Source organism: Nansenia antarctica, assembly GCF_963989245.1.
Source record: "Nansenia antarctica genome assembly, chromosome: 4".
NCBI classification, from domain to species: domain Eukaryota; kingdom Metazoa; phylum Chordata; class Actinopteri; order Argentiniformes; family Microstomatidae; genus Nansenia; species Nansenia antarctica.
The window spans coordinates 68,417,153-68,441,205 of NC_137689.1; the positions used below are offsets into that span (position 1 = coordinate 68,417,153).

At 46.5% G+C, this 24,053-nt stretch overlaps 2 protein-coding genes across 2 annotated transcripts; both read left to right on the forward strand.

The window, feature by feature from the left end:
• Positions 1-447: 447 nt before the first annotated feature.
• Positions 448-1,335, forward strand: hcar2 (hydroxycarboxylic acid receptor 2; the record flags this gene model as incomplete). The annotated part of the gene is made up of 1 exon (XM_080529643.1): positions 448-1,335. One exon carries the CDS (start codon positions 448-450, stop codon positions 1,333-1,335), a length of 888 nt encoding a protein of 295 aa, XP_080385769.1.
• A 10,086-nt stretch (positions 1,336-11,421) lies between these two features.
• Positions 11,422-19,043, forward strand: LOC308156299 (uncharacterized protein; the record flags this gene model as incomplete). The annotated part of the gene is made up of 15 exons (XM_080529644.1): positions 11,422-11,943; positions 12,652-12,745; positions 13,346-13,476; positions 13,744-14,663; positions 15,230-15,310; positions 15,524-15,636; positions 15,944-16,002; positions 16,095-16,184; positions 16,460-16,503; positions 16,662-16,834; positions 17,014-17,084; positions 17,221-17,369; positions 17,795-17,939; positions 18,247-18,393; positions 18,756-19,043. The coding sequence occupies 15 exons, from the start codon at positions 11,422-11,424 to the stop codon at positions 19,041-19,043; spliced, it is 3,027 nt and encodes a 1,008-aa protein (XP_080385770.1).
• Between the last annotated feature and the right edge of the window lie 5,010 nt (positions 19,044-24,053).

The window sequence follows — 24,053 nt, forward strand, 5'->3', positions numbered from 1 at the left end:
CATAGTAAACTCGATGATTCAAAGCTTTTATCAGTACATTGACATATCTCCTAGGAGACTACGAGTATAAACCTTGTTTACATGGGTGAATAAAGCATCGACACTTGCAAAGAGGTTTGTGGTGTCAGTCCTCCTTCACGCTCCCATAGGATGTACTGAAGTACAATAACCTTTATGATTGAATAGTGGCATGGTATACAGTATTACAACAATGAGGCAAGGTGAATTATAAAAAAATCTGATGAGATGCTGAAACCAGGTGAGTGGACTTGTTGGACTCTGGATCTTCACGAGGGAATGAAAGGGTGTGAACATGTTTTTGTCAGTATCTACTGTCTACAAACTGTATGTAATCTGACAGTTTTTTTTTAAATTCTTTGTCCAGATAGAGACCCTCTTGTCCGGTTGACTGGCGTCCATTGAGAGCTCCCCCCCTCATCAATCGCCATGGAAGTGTTCATCAACTCCTCCTTGATCTTCATTGCTCACAGACCAGCCAACTACAGCACCAGGCAGGGTACTGTGTATGAGCAGTGCACAGACATGCCCGCCGTCCTCCTCTTCTACCTGGGGCTGCAGTTCGTCAACATGTTCCTGGGCGTTCCGGCCAACGTCATGGTGCTGTGGCTCCTTCACAAGAACAAGGACGACTCGTCCACCTCCGACATCTTCATCCTCCACCTGGCCATCCTGGACACCTTCTTCTGCCTCATCCCTCCTCTGGAGTTCGCCAACCTCGTCTACCTCACCACCAGCAGCACCTGGTACGTGCTGCGCTTCTTCTACGGCGTCAAGGACTCGTCGCCGCTCTTCCTCTCCTGCATCTGCCTGGACCGCTACATGGCCGTGCTGCACCCCATCACCTTCACCGAGCTCAAGGACCGCCGCCACCGGGCCGTGCTCGCCACCGTGGTGTGGCTCGTCACGCTGGCCTACGCCGCTGCCAAGTGCGTGGGGAACATCTACAACTTCGAGAAGGTGTTCACCATCATGATCCTGGCCACGTTCGCCTTCATGCTGTTCTGCAACGTCGCCATCCTCTGGGCGCTGAGGCAGTCTGGGCCGGGCCGGGACGAGATGCACCCGGTCAAGAAGAGGGCCTTCAAGATGGTGCTGATCATCCTGGCCATCATTGTGGTGAACTACTTCCCCCCCGTGGCGCTGTTCCCCTTCCAGCACTACTTCTCTGACGACGTGTTCCGCTGCTACATCCACTATCTGGCCTTTGGCTTCATGGACATCAGCAGCAGTATACAGCCTGTGCTCTACCTGTCCAGGGAGAAGCTGCCACAGGCACCTGGCTTCTGCTGCAGCGGGAACACAGCCAACCCATGACGATTCACCCCCCCCCCCCCCGTAGAGAACGAAGGGTGAAGGCTGATATTCATGGTGTGAAGGAGTTGTAATTGATCAAGCGGACTGAATTAAGGTATGCTACTCAGTGTGGTTTGTTAGTAGAGTGGCTTCAAATAGTTCCATATAGAGTCCTGGTTAAATATAATAATAATAATAATAATAATAATAATAATGATAATAGATTTCTCAGATTCAAGGACACTGTACAAAAAAAAGAAAACAAAAAGAGAAAGAGAAAAATCATAGTAAAGATTATAACAAATGGTGGAAGAGCTCTGGCAACTATGGGGAATAGTGTTACTCAGGACCCATGTCATGCTGTAGGAAGGCAAGTCTAGGCTATATCCTGATTTACACAATATAGTTTTTTTTAGGATTACAAACCGGTTGCCTGGCAACATGCTTGGTATAATGTTAAAGAATTTGTATATTTGCCAATATTGGCCAATTGTACCCCTTCATTGGCACCACTCTGGGCCTAGAATAGAACACGTCAATACTTATAAAAGTACAGGTTATAACAAACAGTAAGCAGAAACAGTTGTTCTGTGGCGCTTGTATTCCCAGCACTAGGAAGAGAGAGCATGGTGGTATGTGTGTTGTTTGTTTCACTTTGCAAGCTAAAGCAATTACCAGAACAACAGAACATTTTGTTAAGCATTTGTTTTCTGCAATACATGGAAAATGGTCTTTACTTTTCGATAATACGTCTGTATAACACAATATAAATGTTTATATGTAAAAAAGAATTCTGGTTGTGTGTGTTGTGGTATACTTATGTACTTATTACTGCTGTTTTGTCGAGGGTGTGTTATGAGTGGGGAGTGGGAAATAAAACAGTGTGTTCCACAGACAGTGTGATGACGTCTTTGCTCATCATAAATACCAGAGCTGATTTGAATACACAGGTGAATAAATACAACGATAGACACACAAGCGTTTGGTTTTTTAAAATTATTTAATTTGGACTAAAAGCTACACATACAACTTCAGATTTTGATTCTCAATAATGAATCTATAACATACAGTAAAATGTTGTTGCTAGCCACAATACAGGAGCTTTCGCTACGACAAAGACAGCGCAGATTCTTTCATCTTCAACAGGAAAAGGACAGGTACATTTCATGGCTCATATAACTTTTTTTTCCAGAAGGTCATAAGTTCAAATCCAACCTGGGAAGACCACTACTATGCCCTTGAGTAAGGCACTTAGCCCTAAGTTACTCATGGGAGACTGTCCCTGTAATCTAATTGTAAGTCACTTTGTATAAAAGCGTCTGCCAAAAATGGTAAAACACTTTTTTTTCGTGTGTGAAAACAATAAACAATGTTAATTGATCTGTCTGTACTTATTAATTAACCAATGCAAACACGTGAGGGTGTATTTCACCATACCACCCAGGCACCACCTACATCCTTAACACATCATGATATTACATCTAATTTATCAGGTATATGCCCTAAAATCTATATAGAGTGTTAAGATATATTATTTCTGGTTTACTTTAGACACAACGGCTTTGGAACAAATATGTCAATACTGGCAAGAATAGGCCTTGAGCTAACAGTGAACAAACATTTCATCCCCACACAAAACAGTGGGGAAAACCTTCAAATGAAATTCAGCGTACAGTGTTACGGCTAGGGATGCACGATATGCATTTTTTCCAACCGATACCGATATTTACCCGCTTCTCGTGGCCGATAAACGATATGATAACCGATATTTTGTTTTTGTTTAAAAAAAAAAAAAAAAAAAAAACTTTTCTTTCCTAGCACCAGGGGAGCCCCCCCCTCCCAAATTTCGTTGTTTGGTACCTGTACTATATCAATGACAATAAAGACCATTCAGATATAATTTCACAGTTGATAACCTGTAGTTCATGCACACCTGAAGGTAAGAAAGGCTATGTAGTGAGCAAAGATTGATGATTTAATATTCCATAGTGATCTCACCAAATCTAACTTACATCACTATTGTTAACACAACAAAGAGAACACTTCTGACTCTTCAAATGTTCATTTATTATTTCCTCTAACAAACAGAATCTGTTATAGACAGTGCACAATGCTTTTTTTAGCCAAGATCTGGCCTCCTTTTATGAAAACAAAAAAGGCTCACCTAAGAGTAATTTATTACCGCGGATGGCTGTCGCAGTATGCGAACCGGAGAACTCCTGCGCATGTAGCAGTGTCTTCTTCATATTGAAGTCCATCCAGCCACTGGGCCGTCAAACTAAGCATACTGACTGGACTAACGTCAGAAGTCCATATGTCCGTGGTAAAACTTATCTGGCTTACGCTAGTATCGATCAGACTATGGATGTGTGGCGACTGTATCATGAGCGCTCATGCTGCTGCGCATGCGTACAGGCACGCAGTGTATAGACGACAGCGAAACATGAGAGCTTCCCCGGCGTGTCTGACATTCTGCAGAGTTCATATTATCAATTCAATTCAAAGATACTTTATTTATCCCCGTGGGGAAATTCGTTTTGCCGCGCCACTCCACAAAAAAATAAATAATAATAATATATATATATATATATATAAAAGAAATAATATATATATCGGCTCTATATCGGCTACAATTTTATAAAACCGATAAATACCGATAAACATTAATTTCCCATTATCGGGCCGATAAATATCGGTGCCGATAATATCGTGCATCCCTAGTTACGGCAACATTGTACAGTCAGCAACAGCGACATTAAATATCAGTGTATTTTGCACGTTAACAAACAGTACCGTGACATAATTAGCCTATATTGTTTAGTTCTCAGTCTTTATCTCTGGCTGCTGGTCTTCAGTCCCACTAGAACTGTCCCTAGTCCTCAGTCCCTCAGCAGACTCCACCTCCGCCTCCGCCTGTTTCCCCCGGGGTGCGCGGCGCCTCTCGGCCCTCCTCTCTGGCTGTCCGCCGTCCGTCCCGTCTCCGCTGGAGCTGCCCTCGCTCTGGGACTGCTGCTGCTGCTGCTCGCCGGTGGTGTGGGTCTTCTGGTGCTTCTTTAGAGACGACTGGTCCGTGTAACACTTCCCGCACAGGTCGCAGTAGTACACCCTCTCCTTGGTGTGGACCTGCTCGTGTCTCTTCAGGTGGCCCGACCTGCTGAAGCGCTTCCCGCAGAAGGAGCAGCTGTAGAGCTTCTCCCCCGTGTGGGTCCTCATGTGCAGCTTCAGGCTGCTGGCCACGCTGAACCTCTTCCCGCACTCGGAGCAGGTGTACGGCTTCTCCCCCGTGTGCATGCGCTTGTGGATGGTGAGGTGCCCCGCCTGGCTGAACGTCTTCTCGCACAAGTCGCAATGGTACGGCCTCTCCCCCGTGTGGATCCGGTAGTGCGTCTTGAGGTCCCCCATGCCGTTGAACCTCTTGCCGCACTGCGCGCAGCAGTACGGCTTCTCGCCGGTGTGGATCCTCTCGTGGATCCGGAGGTTCCCCGCGTTGCTGAACGTCTTGGCGCAGACGGTGCAGCTGTAAGGCCTCTCGCCCGTGTGAGTCCGCATGTGGACCTTGAGCTGGTTGTGCTCGCTGAAGCGCTTCCCGCAGTGGTGGCAGCTGTAGGGTTTCTCCCCCGTGTGGACGCGCTTGTGTATCCGGAGCTGGCTGGGGTGGCCGTAGTTCTTGCCGCACAGGTTGCAGGTGTACGGCCTCTCGCCCGTGTGCGTGCGCTTGTGGGACTTGAGGAGGTCGGCGCGGCCGAAGCGCTTGCCGCAGTAGCAGCAGGGGTGGGCCTTCTCGCCGCTGTGAGTCCTCAGGTGGACGTTGAGGGAACCCAGGCGGGTGAATGTTTTCTCGCACAGGGTGCAGGGGTAGAGGCCCTGGGGGTTCTTAGAGAGATCCGCCGTGCCGGGAGAGTCCAGAGGGGGTATATCATTTCCCGCCTCTTCTTTGACCTCTGAGAAGGGCCTCTCCACACTCGTCCCTGCGGGGTTTACTCCCACTATGGGAGGGTAGTATTTCAGGATAGCGCCCTCGGGGGAGAGCTCCGACTCGGCCTTGGGGGTGGCCTCTCCACTGTCACTGTGATGCAGCCTCCCGTCCGACTCCTCCTCTCTCTCCTCCTCTGACACTCCGAAGTGGCCGCTGCCCTCGTCCTCACTCCCTTCCATGGTCATGTGACTGTCAGCTACTATGGTGACTCTGACCACACTGTCACTGTCTCTAGTGTCCTGGTCGGAGCCCAGGGGGGAGCCCAGGGGGGTGCCCTCTAGGGGGGCGTACAGCTCATGGCTGGTGTAGCTAGCCTCAGGGGTCTCTGTCTTTATGGGCCTGGCTGCTAGGTCGAGAGGGGACTCCGAGGGCTTGGAGAGGTCCATGACACCTCCGTCCCTCGTGTCCGGGTCGTTCTTTATGCATCCGAGCGTCAGGGAGGACACAGCAGTGTCAGATACATCATGTGTGAGGTGTTCTGGTTCCATGAGAGCTGCCGGAAGAGACACAGGGGCAGACTGTCCTCGGCTCCTGACCACGCGCTGTTTTCTGAGGCCCCTGCACTCATTGCTACGTGTAGAACTTTTCTCTGGAGTAGATGTGACGTCGGAAATCGCCCATTTTGCGGAGTCAACATCTTGGCAACTTTTAGTGTCTGTAGAAGAAGACATACAGGGATAAAGGTAAACAAATCCTGCAAATGTATAAGTGATGTGACAGTGCTAAACATTTAGCCTGTGCATTGATGCATAATACAGGTCAGAAATATGATATGAACCACTAAAAACAGGGGCGAAGACAACACCAAACATTCAAGGTTGAGTTAGGTAATTAACTTACGACTTAAAAAAACAAACTCCAAGACAGTTTGTGATAGGGCTGCGGGATCTCTGACATATGATTGTGATAATAAACTAAACTAATAATCAGACAAGTGACAAGTGGGACATTTCAACACAGAACTCATCATGAAGGAGTGGTCACCGGTCAGCTGGCTACGGGTAGAACAAAGGGTCACAGTAACCAGGTATGCATGCATCTTTGCAAAAGTGTTCTAGATATATTCTCCTGTTTCGTAGATATAATACATGCACATTGAATACCTACCCCTTGTTAGGAGATCCTTATGTTCGTGCACGTGTAACCTTCGTTTGAGATCCTCGTTTTCGGCTTCGATTCTTAGTATCTTCCCGTTGTACCCAGACAGGCTATGGTCTACCGACTCCAGGATGTCGTTCACTGTCGCTTTGAAAATCTCATTCAGCGACGACTCCAAGAACCCTTTTAAGTCCTTCGTTTTAGCCATAACAACGCACTTATAGACAACGAATACAACGAAGGACCAAACTGCTTAATATTCCAAAGTATTTTGGGCTATGAATGGGGCTTAGCGATGTTGCTGCCGTGTACGGAACAAACAAAGCACAGAACGTCGCGTGGTGTTGACGTAAGCGAGTCGTTTTCTTCGTTTAAGCTTCGGTTTCCCCGGTAGTAATGTCGCGCTTCTCCTCCTGTTCCGCCCTCTGGTGTTTAGGGTGATGTACTGCATGCGTGATGGCTGAAAAAAGCGAGCATACCTGAGACAGGTACGGTAATCTGTACTACATGTTTCGGTTGGTTATGAATATATCGTGCATTCTCCAGGCAGTGGTGGGCGGGATGGGATGTTTGTCGACCTAGCTCGTGTTTTTGTTCGGGTTTTGGGAACACCATACGGAGTCTAACTAACTCAGCAAACCAAGGTAACAACAACAACAACACAAAAACGTGCCTCCTCTTTGACATGATTACCCTGTTGACATAACAGCAGTATTACCTCTTCGAGAGACAGCATTATGATCTCTGACAACATCAAATGTTAAGGTTTAACTATATGTTGGTTACTCTCAACATATTCTAGAGTGGGCCACTTTAGGATATTCTTAGGCTATAGTACTGGTAAAAACCTGTGGGACTAGATGTGTGTGTGTGTGTGTGTGTGTGTGTGTGTGTGTGTGTGTGTGTGTGTGTGTGTGTGTGTGTGTGTGTGTGTGTGTGTGTGTGTGGAGTCATGGCGTAGCCTACATAAGCCATTGCTTCAGTCAGAGGATGGCTGCTGTGCTGCTGGCCTCTACCACTTCATTCCGAGCGGTCTAGCAGGAATGAGGTTCAGCCACTCCCCTGACCTAAGTTATGTATGCACACCTTTAGGCAGTGGGCGGGGACGCTCTCAGGTGTCTCTGTGGCTCTTATCCTTCTACCAATCACAATGTGGCTTTTCTTCCCTTTTCATTGCCTCTTTCAACTCTCTCTCTCTCTCTTTACCCCTCCTCCTCCTCCTCTCCCCCCCTCCTCTTTCCCTAGGCATATCCGCGTTTACAGATGAGCAGAAGGACAAGCGGAAGTCCGCGTGTGTGATCTGAGGGTGCTGAGAGAGATGAGAGGGATCACGCAGGGGAGGAGGGGTGGACCGGGGCTCTTGTGACTTGCATGTGTCCTCTGTGACACCCCAGGCTAAGAGCTGAGAGAGAGAGAGGGAGGGAGGGATAGAGAGAGATAGACTTCTGTTGTTGTAAGACTTGTTTTGTTGTGGGAGTGTGTGGCGGCAGCAGCTAGGCTCCCAGAGAGACAGAGACAGAGAGGGGTCATCTAAGGGACTCAGAGCTCCACCTCTACTACACGGCAGCAGTGGGATGCTGTGTTCTCCCACAAGTCCTGCTGGCTGACCGGTCATATGATGCCCCTGGAGAAGCCCTGAAAGGGTAAGTAGCAAGTCTACAATGAAATCTGAGGACGGCGCTCATTGGAATCCATGGAAACGGGATGAGGATTGGTATCAAACATGTGTGTTTCCATACCTCACAATGAGCCTGACCTCTGATTTCTACCCCCTTCGGGCCTTCCGTTTCACACATGTGATGTCCTCACTATGTTCATTTGGTATTCCTAGACTGAGGTTTCTTCATATTTGTATATGCCAATGTAGGTCCTTGTGTGTTTGTTCACTGTCAGTCTGATCCATCTGTCAGCAGGTCTGTGTGTCTCCTGCTGTACAGCCCCATGCGCTGTGTTTGCTTACATTTACATTTTTGGCATCTAGCAGACGCCTTTATCCAAAGGAGACTTACAACAAATATATTTGTAAGTAAGTGAGTCATCTGTCCATGAGTCACAACAAGAAAAAGTGTGCTAGTGCCAGCCAGGGGCCATTGGCAGTCATAATGCTAGAGGAAGGAAGGAAGAAAACATTTATGTACAGTAGAGAAAGTGTACAGGGCGGTAGAGGGGATGAAGAGGTCTTAGGAGGGACAGTTAGATAAGGTGTAGTCTGTTGTTGTCTCGCTATCACTGGAAGCCCCATGCACTGTGTCTGCTAGCGCTGTAGCGCTCCACTGGTAGGGGATGCTAACAGATCAACACAGTTACTGTGGTGTATACACAGTATATGAACAGGTTTGGTCATAGGTCCGCCCAGCGCTTCTATAGCTGCGGCCTCCTTCTCTCTGCCTCCTAGACCTGCCCATATTGTCATATATATATATATATATATATATATATATATATATATATATATATATATATTAAGACGTTTGTTGGTGAATCTAAAGGATCTGAAAGTAGGATTTTTTTTATGAGCCATGGAGATCGATCTAGAGATACTCATCCACTTTGTGAGTCCCTAACAGCAACATCCAAAACCAAGGACGAGACGATCTCTTAAGTATGTTGTTATACCAAACAGGTGGATATCTTTTGCCTTGCATAAGTGTAAGATTCTGTATTCTGAAATGATATTGAAATGGTGATTGATTTGAATAACTCCTACACCCAGAGAGGTTTTGTGACTTGTTTAAAGTTGTTCTTCAACTCCAAAGCCAGGGGAAATTTATCTCACTCAGATTCAAGCTGAAGGAAGTACAGGGTGTGTGGAAATGATGTACCCATCTTTCATTCTGACTTTCTCTGTTTCTCTTCTGCTTGTAGATGGAGCGTCAGCACCCTGACAGGAAGTGAGAAGTGAGCACCCACACAGGAAGTGTGGCCAAGCACCGTGGCGGATGTGGGTTATGTGACGTGAGTAGAATTATTGGGGGGTGAGAGAGAGAGAGAGAGTTTTGAAATGTAGGGAGAATAGTTGTCCTTCTCAACATGATCCTGTTCTTTATCACATCATTGCGGACAATATCTGTAAAATGAGACAATATTTGATACTGGCCTGTGCAAGGAAAATAAATATTGATTCATCTGTTTTTTGTATATATATAATATATAATAAATGTGTGTTTATGTCAGGCCTGTATGATATGTCCTTGGTTGATCAATGACATTCCTTAGTCTTATGTGATCTTCTCAAGGTCTGGCCAAGTGTCCTAACATCCATAATTCATTGTGATAGCTCAGGTTCATGGTAAACAGTAGACTATCCAGGTCAGGGTGAAACTTCTCACCAGATACACACCCCACCCTCTGGCTCTCCCTCTATCTCTCTGTCTCTCTCTCTCTTAATCTTTGCTCTCCACCTTTCTTTCTCTCTCTCTCTCTCACTCTTTCTCTCTCTCTCTCTTTCTCTCTCTCTCTCTTGCTCGCTCGTTCTCTCTCTCTCTCTCTCTCTCTCTCTCTCTCTCTCTCTCTCTCTGCCCGTCTGTGGTCAGGAAGTGTAAAAGTGCCTCTGTAACATTTGAGAAAGTCATTGCAATGCACATCCGTTGTGCCAAGCCAAAAGAAAGCGAAGTAAACAGTAAACACACAAGTCTTCCTCAAAATACATTTTCCTGATGGTTTTTGGGATACGAACGTGGATGGTGAGTGTTTGGGTTTTTAGTTTTGTAAATGGTTAGACGGTCTTGGTGCCGTTGGAATTATCTGTCGTTGTTTGCGTGTGAGAGACGAGACTGACATTGGTGTGAATTTCAGGATGTTTTTTTTATCTGTCAGTACTGTTCTGTTTATTTAATCTATCCACCTAATCCATTTGACTAAATTTACCAACATTTTGTTATATTATTTTTTTGCTGACTTAAATACATTTCAGTCACCTAGCCAATGTTAGTGAGTAGGTTTAATGTAGGAGACTTGTAGTTAGTTGTACTGTTCATGCTGTCATTGGTAGAAGATTAGACGTATTAGACAGGTGACTCAGTTCAACAAATATTTGTATTATTTAAACGAATTCCAGTTTGAATTGATGTCCACAAGGTGCATGCCAAAGAGCCAGTCCAGCAAAAACTACTGTTTGTACTAATTTGTATAGTAAGTAAGTAAGTAACGTATATTATATAGCACAACATTTACAACGACAAGAGCCGCCCAAAGTGCTTAACAGATAAAATATAAAGAGAAAAACAAGATAAAAGGGATACAGATTAAAGAAAAAACTGACAAAATAGAAAAATACACTAAAAGCAAGGTGCAGTACAAATAAAAGTGCAAAGAGTGCAGTGTCGGGAAGGCAGGCTCACCTCAGGTCAAAGGCCAGGGAGAAAATATGTGTTTTTACTAGTTTTTTAAAAGCCTCAATGCTCTCGGCGGCTCTGATGTGGAGGGGGAGACTATTCCAGAGCCTAGGGGCGGCCTTAGAGAAGGCTCTGTCCCCTCTAGTTTTTAATTTAGTCCTGGGGACCTCCAGGAGCAGTTGCTCAGCTGACCTAAGGGCTCTGGATGGAGTGTGGTGGCGCAATAGGTCAGCCAAGTATGTATTAGACAGGTGACTCAGTTCAACAAATATTTGTATTATTTAAATGAATTCCAGTTTGAATTGATGTCCACAAGGTGCATGCCAAAGAGCAAGTCCAGCAAAAACTACTGTTTGTACTAATTAGTATTTCACATACACAGATACTGTGTGGATTTGTGGTTAGTTAGCAAGTCACTAGTTACTGTGTGTGTATACAAATGTATATCTAGCCATTTTTTCATTAAATACGAATGCTCTTGCTCCACAGACTTCAAGCATAGTACAGCAGGGCAGTACCGGAAGCTGCAACACATCCTGGCAGGCAACCATGACAACGTCACTGTGACCTCATTTCAAGATGGATGCCCTAACCACGACAGAGGAACACAACTGAACCGAGCTGTGCCCAGCTGACCTGAGGAGAACATTAGTGACCTGAGGAGAGAGAGAGAGGGAGAGAGAGAGAGAGAGTGAGGTTATGGAGGAGGCCACCAGGGTGCGCTATCCTCCCCCAGACCTCAGGGAGCCCGACACCCAGCAGCAGCAGCAGTCCCACCAGGGGCCATGGAGCTCCTTAGAAGCCCCCCGTCTGAACGGTCTGCTAGGGGCCGGGGGGGCCTCGGTCGATACGGAGGAGAAGGCGAACGAGACCGACGGAGGGATACAAGTGACCCAGCCAACCGACGAGGCAGACGACCAGTGGGACCCCATGACTCTGCCCATGTACCCCATGCCCTGTCCCAGTTTATCCCTCTCCTTTGCCACAGTGCAGTGGGACGTGCCGGACCCCTGCGCAGAAACCCCCTCCCCCATAACTGACAACAGCTCGGCTGACGAGCTGGACTCGAGTGGAGCGGCCTTTTTGGACTGGACGTTTAGCCCCCTTTCCAACCAACACCACCACCAGACTGACCAGTCTCCTAAAGCGGATTCAGAGACGTGCAACGGACTGGAGGAACGGATGCCTCTGAACGTAGACCAGGACGGCAACTCTCTGCAGGTATGTTAGGCAGACAGGAAAACAGTGTGGTTTTCACTCTGTGGCAGGTTGACATTCTAAGGCTGTACCGGATCCCTCTGGGTGTCCGTCTGTGTTCGCTGGTATGTGTGCGGGTGGGTTATAATTTGGTCTGTGTGTGTGTGTGTTTTGTGTGTGTTTCTGTGTATATACAGTATTTGTATGTTCTGTCAGAGCGCAAGAGGAAGAGGAGTATTTTCAGGGTCAGATACGCTACCTCTGTGTCTTTGTAGATAGATCTGTGGGTTTCATGGGTAGGTGGAGCAGAGGTGGATGGAATAAACTGGTAGATGCATCAGTCACTGTTGTTGCAGCTTTCTCTTGATGAACCCACTCCTCACAATTTATTTTTTATTTTTTTTTATTTTATTTTTATTGTCAATGGTCATTGGTTACAACAATCGTCATTACATTCAACATATCACAATCAACTCAGTTCCTATGACCAAAGTCTTTTTTTCTTTTTTATATTAAGTAAAGTAAAGACAAAACAAAAACAAACAAAGAAAAAAGAAAAAGAAATAGCGAGTGAACTTGGGGAGCTTTCATCTTACATATGACAGATTAGAATAGAAAATGATTCGAAAATAGAGAAAATAAACAAAATTACATCACCCTCTCATGTTCTTCCTCACAAGTTTTTCAATCACCAGCATGATGTTGTCATGACGGCTGCTGTTGCAATTTCAGACATGTGATACTGCCGGCGCCGATGCGGAGGAGCAGATGACACATGCACAGGAAGTGGAGGACCCAGCTCAGAGGCTATTTGAGGACCGTGACCGTAAGTTCATTGTGCACACATCAAACCACAGACCAATTACTTCTGAGATGTAGTGGGGGGGAGAGCATTTTGTGTATATTTCCACCGATTGTCTGTCCCACTAGCAATAGCAAATTGACTTGATCTCAGTGTGTTAGTCACAATGCATACCGCTTAAGGGTTCAGTCAATCGCAATTTCACAATGGGCATCAACTGGTAATTGCTACACTTCTAATATCCTTAACTCAACTCTCCTTAACTGTCCCTGCTGAGACCTCTCCATCCCCTCAACCCCCCTGTACAGTTTATCTACTGCAAATAAATATATAAATAAATCTTAATTCTTCCGTATTATAACTGCCAAAGGCCCCTGACCCTAGCATAGATTATTTAAATGTTTTCTTGTGATGACTGGATAGATCACACTTACTTAGACAAATGTATTTGTTATAAGTCACTTTAGATAAAGGCGTCTGCTAAATGCCATAAATGTAAATCTAATGTAAATGTAACAATTGAGGGACTCACATTTCCTTGATATCAAAGTGATGTCATTGGAATGTGTTCAGAGGGATTGGGTCATTGTTGACATGGTTGTCTGGTATGTCCGTGTTGTTCAGGCAGCCCCCAGAGATCCGAGCCAGAGGATGGGACAGGACAGACTGAGACAGAGGAGCCTGAACCCTTGGAGAGAGCCCCTAGCCCTGGGGAGATGGGAGAGCCAGAGGCGGGGGTGGAGAATGAGAACTTAGTAGACTCAATGCTGCCTGAGGAAAAACAACATACTGACACATCGCTGACCAATCGGACAAATTCAGAGCAAGGGTCCAGCGCTACAATGGAGAAGGAGGAGAAGGAGGAGGAAGAGGAGAAGAAGGAGGAAGAGGAGAAGGGAGAAGAAGAAGAGGAGCAGGGCGAAGAGAAAGAAGAAGAAGAAGAAGGAGAAGAGGAGAAAAAGGAGGAGCGGACTATTACTACTATTACTATTAGTTTAGCCCATAATGTAGAATGTGAACAGGCACACAAAGAGCAGACAGAGCAGGTAGGAAAACAGTCAGACAACCGGGAGGGGTCAGAGCTTATGGAACAGCTGGAGCATCCTACAGATCCAACTGAACTGGGAGAGCAGTCAGAAGGCAGAGAGGAGTCTGAGCAGGGTGGCCAGTCAGAGGAGACGAACCACACTCAGCAGTGTGAATGCAGAGAAAACCCAGAGTCAGTTGAGCAGCCGGAAGAGTCTGAGAGGCATGAAGAGTCCAACCAGGTTGAGCAGTCACAACAGTCGGAGGAAAAAGAACAGCTGGAGCAAAATCATCAGGAAGCCCCTGTACAACAGACAGGGCAGGCAGCAGTAGAGACAGAAGACTCAGAAGAAGAACAATCGCTAGAACCGGGCCAGACAGAACAGTCAGGGGAGACAGAAGAACCCTCCGAGCAGACGGAGCGCTCCGAAGAGTCTGAGCAGTCAAAACAACCGAAGGAGACGGAGCAGTTACAGCAGACGGAATCTTCAGAGCAGACGGAACGCTCCGAAGATTCTGAGCAGTCGAAACAATCAAAAGAGTCCGAACAGTTAGAGCAGATGGAAGAGCAGTATCATTCAAATACTGACAGACCGTGGCACGCAACGCTGACGGAGTTGCCAGAAGAAGATGAACAACAGGTTGAACATTCGAAGCAGCCGGAGCAGCCGGAGCAGCCGGACCAGCCGGAGCAGAGGGGGTGTACAGAGGACTCCGGTTCACAGCCCATGGATGGTGGAGATGGGAGTGGAGACCAGACAGAGGTTCAGACAGCCCAGACAGAGGCCTCGGAGCCAGCGGTGCTCCACATGAACGGCGGAGGTGTGGACAGGGAGGCGGCCTGCCGGCTGGCCGAGAGGCTCTACAGGCTGGACGGGATCCGGCGGACGGAGGTGGTCAGACACGTGGACAAAGAGTAAGGCTACACTTCTACATCTGACAGAAAGCTCAGGGGAGGCTGGTGGAGGTAGAAATCGGAGCCGAGGGCTGATTGTAAATGCATGGGCCGGGATGAGGTACGATGTCACGCATTTGATACCATTCCCTATTCTATGCCATGCATTACAATGAGCCCGTCCTCCGATTTCTGCTTCCACTAGCCTCCCCCGATAAACCTACTACCAGCACTAACCTGTAATAACATAGGTGTAAACATGGTAGTTACTCTGTATTAGACTAGTTAATACATGTGTTGTAGAGTTTTGTCTTTTCTATCTGATGAAATGCACTTAACACCTTGTGAGCTCAGTTCAGAGATATTGAGCGTCAAAGTTTTTACATTCCATTATGTTTTGTGAGATGGAACCTTTGTATTTTATTAATTACTAACTCAAAAATGTCAACATTTAAAAAAATAACACCACACAGGCATTAATAAACACCTAATGGATCAGATTATGTAAAAAACTCAATTTTGACAAAAATGGAGATAGAACCTTATAATTCTAACGTCACAACCTCCTTGTCCTTTACTCATTACAGCAATGACTTCAGCCGGGCGGTCGGAGAAGAATACCTCAAGTTCTTTGACTTTAACGACCAGGGTCTGGACCAAGCCCTGAGGTAGGTGAAGGAGGGGGGAGTCCCTCACAGAATGTCATATGTAAAGCACTTTCAATTGCCCCTGTTGTATGAAATGTGCTATACAAATAAACGTGCCATGCCTTGCCTTGCCTTCTCTACAGTGTGCTCTGATGAGAATTCTCTCATATCCATGACGATCTATATCCACTCTCCCTCTCTGCCTCTCTCTCTCTCCTCCTCCTCCTCTCCCAGGTCTTTTCTGAAGGTGGTAGTTCTGATCGGGGAGACTCAGGAGAGAGAGCGGGTGCTGCAGCATTTCTCCAACCGCTACCAGCAGTGTAACCCTCACACCTTCTCCTCCGCAGGTGAGCCTGTCTGAGACGGCATATCGTGGGGGGAATAAGTCATCAACACATCAACAATGTTTTAATTCGACATATTTCCATTGCAGCTGTGTAGTGTTATTGAGTTAATACCAATGTCTGGTCTAAATTTCATGTGAATAGCTGCTAATGGAAATATGTCGAATAAAAAAAAATATGCTGATGTGTTGAATTCCTTATCTCCGTCGCAGCCTTTCCCCCTCCGCATTACGCAATAATAACATGACAGTACTTCAGGCCTTCTTGAAGTGTTGAGAACTCATTCTGTGGCCCCTGTGTTGATATCCAGGTATGGTACTCACTCTCACCTGTGCTGTGATGCTCCTCAACACTGACCTGCATGGACAGGTTAGTCTCCAGAGCTGTCACAACAAACCATGGCCCTCTATTTGAAGAAGGTGAAACGTATTTCGAGCGTTTTGTTGTGTGTCTGTCCATAGAATGTGGGTAAAGCGATGTCAGCGTCCGATTTTGTGTCCAACCTGGAAGGGATGAACGAAGGAGAGGACTTCAGCAAGGATCTACTGAAGGTGAGACGGTCTTCTTTCTTTCAGCCCATCCTCTGATGTCTGCATCCAGAAGCCTCCCCTGGTATCAATGGATACTATAAATCAAATCAAATCAAATCAAGTTTTATTTGTATAGCGCATTTCTCACAAGATGCGACTCAATGCGCTTTACATAATGACAAAAACCTGTACGCTGTGTAGCCAGGAAAATTCCCTTGCAGCCCTCTACTCAAATCACATGAGATGGGTCTAAAGTTGTCTACTGTGTTATTATAACTTGCTTCTTTCTATTTCAGGGTTTCTACAACTCCATTAAGAATCAGCCACTGGAATGGGCAGTGTGAGTAGTCGTAGTAGTGAAGTATCAAGACATTGCCACTATTATTCTAAAGCGTTTACCGACACCTATTTACTTTCCCTTTCCCCTTGATAGTCTTTTTTTCTTCCTCATCCTCATTTCTCACCTTTTCTCTCACCACTCATCATTCACCTCTGTAGTGACGAGAAGGAACTGAAGAGCTCCATGCTGTTGGCGGAGGACGCTAAAGAGGACGCACCGCTGCGCTCCAAGAGCAACCCGTTCCAGGACGTACCTCACGACAAGAAGGCCTCGGTGCTCAAACAGGGCTTCCTCAAACGCAAGGCCCACGCTGACATCGACGGCAAACGCAGTGAGTGTAACGAGGCCACTGTATACAATGTCAGACTAAGATGCTGTAATATTAGTTCCCTTGGCACTCAGAGAACAGGCGCTTGAAAGGAGAAACATCTGTATTTGGAGTGTGTGTGTGTGTGTGTGTGTGTGTGTGTGTGTCTGTGGGATCGCTGATGTCATGTACCTGTGTAACAGCTCCATGGGGGAAGAGAAGCTGGAAGACCTTCTATGGCGTCCTGAAGGGGATGGTCCTCTACTTACAGAAGGTCAGCGGTGACGGTATCTTAGTATAGTCACTTCTGTGGCATCTCCTGGTCAATCTCTCTGAAGCCAAGCCACCCAACCTGGTCTCATCTTCTGTGTGTGTGTCCCCATCCCCCTCCCTGCCCCCTCCTCGGCCAGGATGAGTACAGGAGCACAGAGTGGCAGAGTGTGGAGGAGGTGATCAGCGTGCACCACGCCCTGTCAGAGAGGGCAGCAGACTACACCAAGAAACCCCACGTCTTCCGCCTGCAGACCGCCGACTGGAGGGTCTTCCTGTTCCAGGCCTCGTGAGTGCACTGTGTGTGTGAGTGTGTGTGTGTGTGTGTGTGTGTGTGTGTGTGTGTGAGTGTGTGAGTGTGTGAGTGTGTGTGTGAGTGAGTGTGTGAGTGAGTGTGTGAGTGTGTGAGTGTGTGAGTGTGTGAGTGTGTGAGTGAGTGAGTGCGTGCGTGCGTGCGTGCGTGTGTCGGGTGTGTGTGTGTGTGTGTGTGTGTGTGTGTGTGTGTCTCTTTCTGTCTGTTTGATGACATGAGGAACATGTGAGAATGTTGTCAAACTCTTGTGACAACATTTACTATAGGGGTTATGCAAGAGTCCAACAATCCCATGACTGTTATTTTTTGTTTATTTCCACCAACACACATGATGATGTTATTGGACATAATAAAAGGTATGACACACCTCGTTATGTGCATGGTCCTGTTGTTCCCTTCAGCTCCACAGCGGAGATGAGTTCGTGGATCAGCCGTATTAACCTGATGTCGGCCCTACACTCCTCCCCTCCCTTCCCCGCCGCCGTGGGCTCCCAGAGGAGGTTCTGCCGACCCATCCTGCCCGCCTCCCAGTCCGCACACACACTGGTAACCACCTTTACCAGCCAGTAGCCTCCTCACCCCACCTTTAAGACTCTGGATCCACACCCCACTGCTTTGATCATGCTTGTGTTTCCATGTTTCTAGAGCAGCTTTCACAAAGCCCCAAAGTGCTAGTACCTCTCTAAGACAATGGGCTGTTTTCTAGGCCGGCCCAATATGTCCTCACATCACATATAGTATTTCCATTTGTATACCATTGCGAAGTGTCTCTGTCCGTACCTGTGTTGTTGTATTTGCTGTTGATGTGAGCCTGTGCTCTGACGCCTGCCTCTCTGCTGCCCCCTGCCTGCAGGAGAGGCAGCTGCAGTCCCACAATAAGATGCTGGAGTCCTTCCAGGAGGACCTGACCTACCTGCAGCAGAATCTCCCAGAGGGCCGCAGGGCCAAGGCCAGGGAGCTAGAGGAGCACAGGCTGAGAGAGGAGTACCTGCAACACGAGGTGTGTGTGTGTGTGTGTGTGTGTGTGTGTGTGTCTGTGTGTGTGTCTGTGTGTGTTATTTGTGTGTGTGTTTGTGTGTGTGTGTCTGTGTGTGTTGTTTGTGTGTGTGTTTGTGTTTGTGTGTGTGTGTGTGCGTGTGTGTGTTGGTATGTGTGTTGGTAAGTGTGTTGGTGTGTGTGTGTGTGTGAGTCAGTGCTTGTGAATATCTTTCTGTATACTGTATGTACTATGTAGTGCTTGTTATATGAGCATATGCATTATGCAATTGAGGCTACATGACATTATTATTGTCTGTACATTTCCCTCTCTCTCTCTCTGGCTGACCCCTGACCCCTGACCCCTGACCCCTCCTCTCTCTACAGAAGAGTCGCTATGAGGTCTACCTCCAGGTGCTGGAGGCCTGGAAGCTTCTCAACCAGTCAGCTGACACCCTGGTGGGAACCAACCAGCTCCAACTCTTCGATAAAGAGGTGTGTAAAGACCTGCCAGAGGAAGAGGGGGAGGAGGGAGGACTCAAGAAGTCCCACTCGAGCCCCTCCCTCGACCTGGAGATGATGGCCCCACCCCCCCTGGCCAAAGTCAAACGCAACATCTCAGAGAGGCGGACCTATCGCAAGATCATCATACCGCGACGCAACAGGGACATTTGACAAGGAGGGCGGTCAGCAGTGAAACATGTACGTACATGACTGTCTGGTACATGTCTGTCAATCTTCCTTCTCCTATCAGGATATGGAAACTATGTTGTTACTGCCAAGAATTCTGGGTACTGTAGTCATTTTCATTTTCATTTTTAGAATACAGTTGTTGATTGGGAGGAGTGAAAGCAACATAAAAAAAAATTTCTCTCTCAGTGAAGGCCTTTATCTCAGGGAACATGACGTTGTCCTTTAATTCTGTTACATTTGCCTTTTATCAGATATTTCGGCAATAGGCACTTTTTACATCACACGTTTATCTCTGTATTAATTGAATCCTTCCAAACACACATGAATCTCAACAGACAGTTGTTTTTCTTATCTGTTGAGATTTATTATTTCTGTCAGAAATGTGACTTCAGTCACTCAAAATGGTACTTTGTCTGTTTTGATGGTCAATGAATTGTATAATTATAACCACAAGAGGGCGCTGTATAACAGGTTATCACAAATGAAGGCATGTCTAGTCAAAGACTATACTCTGTTACAGTGAAAATAATCTAAATTATTTTGTGGTAAATATAAATTGTATGCTCCTTTTTGTAATGCAGTGTTTTGTTTCCAATTATGTATAAATATATTTTGATTGATATCCATGAAAGAGTATGATTCTTATTTATTTTCGTATCACAGTTCACTATCACGTTGTCTTATTACAGAGAAAGTACAGAATAAAATAACATATTTTTCCCAGAGGTAACTTCAAGTGTGGCAATCGGTCAGAGACGACAATAACAAACACATAACAGACCAATACATGTAGTACAGCACAAACACAAAATGCTGTTTGCATGACAAATACAATATACAATGTTCAATCAAGTGCTCATTTATGATTGAAATTTAAACAAAGTTCAATTATCCATTGCTCAAACCCAATTTCTTGTGCTGCCAATCACGTTATGCCCTTGTAGCCAGGAGAATGGCAAAACCGACCACAATGGCCGACCAGGAAGACTTCTGTGATCTCTCTCGGTGGCACGTCGCGGAATTCTGCCGTGTTTTTTTTGTTTTGTTCCCTTTCAGTGTGCCGTGTTGAGCACGAGGTCAGCCTGGAGGGTGTGACAATAAGAAACAGGATGTCTCGGTGCCCCCCACGTTCCTCTTTGATGTCCCTGTTGAAGATGACATACAGGAATGTCATGTGACAATAGTTAGGGCCGTGGAGGGCCACAGATAATAAGGACAGGTCAAACCAACGCGTCTGGATGTCCCTGTGTGTGTTTTAGCACTCCAGGATCAAGACTGCTCCGCTCACTATGGCACATATGTCTCCTCCTGAGACATCTACTGCCCCCCCAGCACTGTGTCTCCTGAAGACACCCGCTTTTCCCCTTTACTGTGTTCCCTAAAAACTTCTATTGCCCCTCTTGTACTGTTTCTCTGTTTCTCCAGTGTCTATAATAACAAAAATAAAATAAAGGCTAGGTTTAGAAGAAGGCGATAGAAGAAGGTTTTTCCTTCTATCAATGGCCCCGGGCCTGAGCTGGATGACTCTTCCTGCTACGACTGATGGATTGATGATTCATTTGCTTAGTCAAATGTATTGATTGTAAGTCGCTTTGGAATAAGGCGTCTGCTAAATGCCAAAAATGTAAAAATGTAAATGTAACATATTCCCCTACATCTCTCTCTCTCTTTGCATGCAGTTTTTCCTGGTCAGGTAGTGTAGGGGGGAAAACTCCGGGCCCCCGATACTCATCATCAGTCATGGTTTAGTCAAATCAATCTGTCTGGTGACGGGTGGGGTAATGTGATAATGCTTATTTTCATGTCTTCTGAATGAAAATGACTCCTATTCATTCATTTGAATAACAACTGCCCATTAAGATAAGGTCAGATGGGGAAGATGGGAATGATTGATTGAGCAGATGATTGACAGGAGCCTCGGGCTGTGTCAGTGCCTCGGTGTGGCTGCCTGATAACTTAAAGACGCCATCTTGGGAAAAAACTCCCCTCTGTCCCTCTTGGTCTTGAAGAAGTGTAGTAACGTATCAAGTCATATGGAACTGAATTGAAAAGTATGATTACTTTTCGACCTCATGGCGTTGAAGAGACACTCTTAAGACATTCACTTAAACACATGGCCGCCGGCTCGGCTTTCTAAGCGTATGCACGGTTACAAATTGCGGTGAATGCGTAGGGTGCTGCCGTCAATGGAAGGTCTCGACCAAAGCTTTCTTTGGATGGCTTCTGGAGCATGACCGCAGTAGTGGTGGTGGGTCTGAGTGCCATGTCATCTTCCCCCACCCTCCCTCCCTCCCTCCCTCCCTCCCTCCCTCCCTCCACTCCTCCACTCCGCACAAAGCCTGGCCGTGCCAGTGGGGCTGGAGGAGGAGAGGAGGATAGGAGGAGGAGGAGGTGGAGGAGGAGGAGGAGAGGAGCGGCCAGCGCCTGCATTAGCCCAGGTTCAGAGGGCATCCTTCACATGGAAGTGGCTTGTTTTTGTTCCGCCCTCTACACCCCATTCTGTGCTTGGGAGAGCTTTGTGGAGCTCTGTCAGGGCTGGTTGGGTTATTAAAAAGGCAAGGCCAGAGTTGTGATCATTAGGGGCTTGTCCAGGGCTTGGACTGGGCACCGGGCAACCTCAGAATAAGCCCCCTAACACGGCGGGTCGCTCCCGCCTCTCTGTCCCATGCTGACACTGTGAAACATGCACACAAACACTCATCCTGTTTCCAACGCCACCCATCGTTCATAGCTTCTCTAATATAGACACACACACACACACACACAGCATAGACACACACACACACACACACACACATTGTAGACACACACACACATCCACATTTGTCCTTGTGCTTTCTTTTCTCCGTCTGTCTCTCCTGCCTCTGCCCTCAATGTCCCTCCTGACACACATTCTCCATCTGGCCCTGACGCCTAGCACGCTCTACTTGTTACTTTTTATCTTTTATCCCGCTCTAACCCTTTATTTCTTTCTCTCTCTCTTCTGTATTCCATGTGCTTTTTCCTCCCTCTACCTCTCTCCCCACCTCCTCTTTTCTATCCATCCCCTTTCAGTCGCTTCACTCCTGACTGCTGGCGACTGACTGCCGTCGTGGCGCGGCTTTCTCTCTCTCTGTCTCTCACTCTGGCCCCGGCTGACTCTTCAATGTCTCTCTGTCTCTCTCTCTGTCTCTCTGTCTCTCTCTCTCTGTCTCTCTCTGTCTCTCTCTGTCTGTCTCTGTCTGTCTCTCTCTGTCTCTCTCTCTCTCTCTCTGTCTCTCTCTGTCTCTCTCAGTCTCTCTCTGTCACTCTCTGTCTCTCTCTCTCTCTCTCTCTCTCTCTCTGTCTCTCTCTCTCTGTCTCTCTCTCTGGCCCCGACTGGCTCTATAATGTCTCTCTCTCTCTGTCTCTGCCTCTCTCTGTCTCTGTCTGTCTCTGTCTCTCTGTCTGTCTGTCTGTCTGTCTCTCTCTCTCTCTCTCTCTCTGTCTCTCTCTCTCTCTCTGTCTCTCTCTGTCTCACTGTTTCTCTCCCTCTCTGTCTCTCTCTCTGCCTCTCTCTCTGTCTCTTTCTCTGTCTCTCTGTCTCTCTCTCTCTCTCTCTCTCTCTCTGTGTCTCTCTCTCTGCCTCTCTCTCTGTCTCTTTCTCTGTCTCTCTGTCTCTCTCTCTCTCTGTCTCTCTGTCTCTCTCTCTGTCGCTCTGTTTCTCTGACTTTCTCTCTGTCTTTCTCTCTGTCTCTCTGTCTCTCTCTCTGTCTCTCTCTCTTTCTCTCTGTCTCTCTGTCTCTTTCTCTCTGTCTCTCTCTCTTTCTCTCTGTCTCTCTGTCTGCTCTCCCTCTGGGTCCTCTTGAGCTGGAGAGGGTCTCCAGCATGCCTAACAAGCCCTGGACTGTAACACACACAAGCACTACAGACAAGTGGGGAACAAGAGAAGGGCTCCTTCCATTCGGTTTCCATCGGTACGCTGTTTATCGAACCCTCTATTCTGTTTTTATTGAATCCTAAACTATTTCCTACATTCCTTTTTGTAATAATCCATATCAATATTTGTTTATCTCCATCCCACTTTCTTTCCCCTCTTTCTATATACAGTGCCCTCTGTAATTATTGGGACAGTGAAGCATTTCTTCGTCTTTTGGCTCTAAACACTTAATGTTTGGATTTGAAATGACTATGAGATTAAAGTATCAATTCTCAGCTTTTGCTCGAAGTTATTTGTGTACATTTTGGTTTCACCATTTAGAAATATTTCATACTACCAAAAGTATTGGGACGGGTTAATATTATGTCCAGATTAAACTCAAGTTTTTTGTATTTCGTCACATATCCTTTGTATGCAATAACTGCCTGAAGTCTGTGACTCATGGACCCCACCAGACGCTGGGTATCTTTCTGGTGATGCTCTGCCAGGCCTGTACTGCAGACATCTTCAGTTTAGGTATTTTTGCCTAAATTATTATCTCCAGGAAATTAAGTGCACGTTCAATTGGATATGAATTTGAAGACCGACTTGGCCAGTGAATAATATTCCGCTTTTTGTCCCTGAAAGATGTTGTAGTTGCTATGGCAGTATGTTTAGGGTCATTGTATTATGATGAAGCGTCATCCAATGAGTTTGGAGGCATTTGCTTGTACTTGAGCAAACAAGATGTTTCTGTACACAACTCATTCTGCTGCTGCTGTCAACAGTTCTATCTTCAATGAGGACAAACGAGCCAATTCTAGTGACAGCTATATAGACTAGATTAGATTAGATTAGATTAGATTCAACTTTATTGTCATTGCAGACAACGAAATGCAGTTTATCCAACCAGTAGTGCAAATAGTGATATAAAACATGACAGTGATAAGTGATAGGTACAGTATGGCAAGTACGGTAGTTAGAGGTATATACAGGACATGGATAGCAGTAAGCTATGTACAGTTATGGTAGCTATACATCTATGTATATATGCCCACACCATAACACCTCCCATCACATTTCACATGAGGTGATAAACCGTGGATCTTGGACAG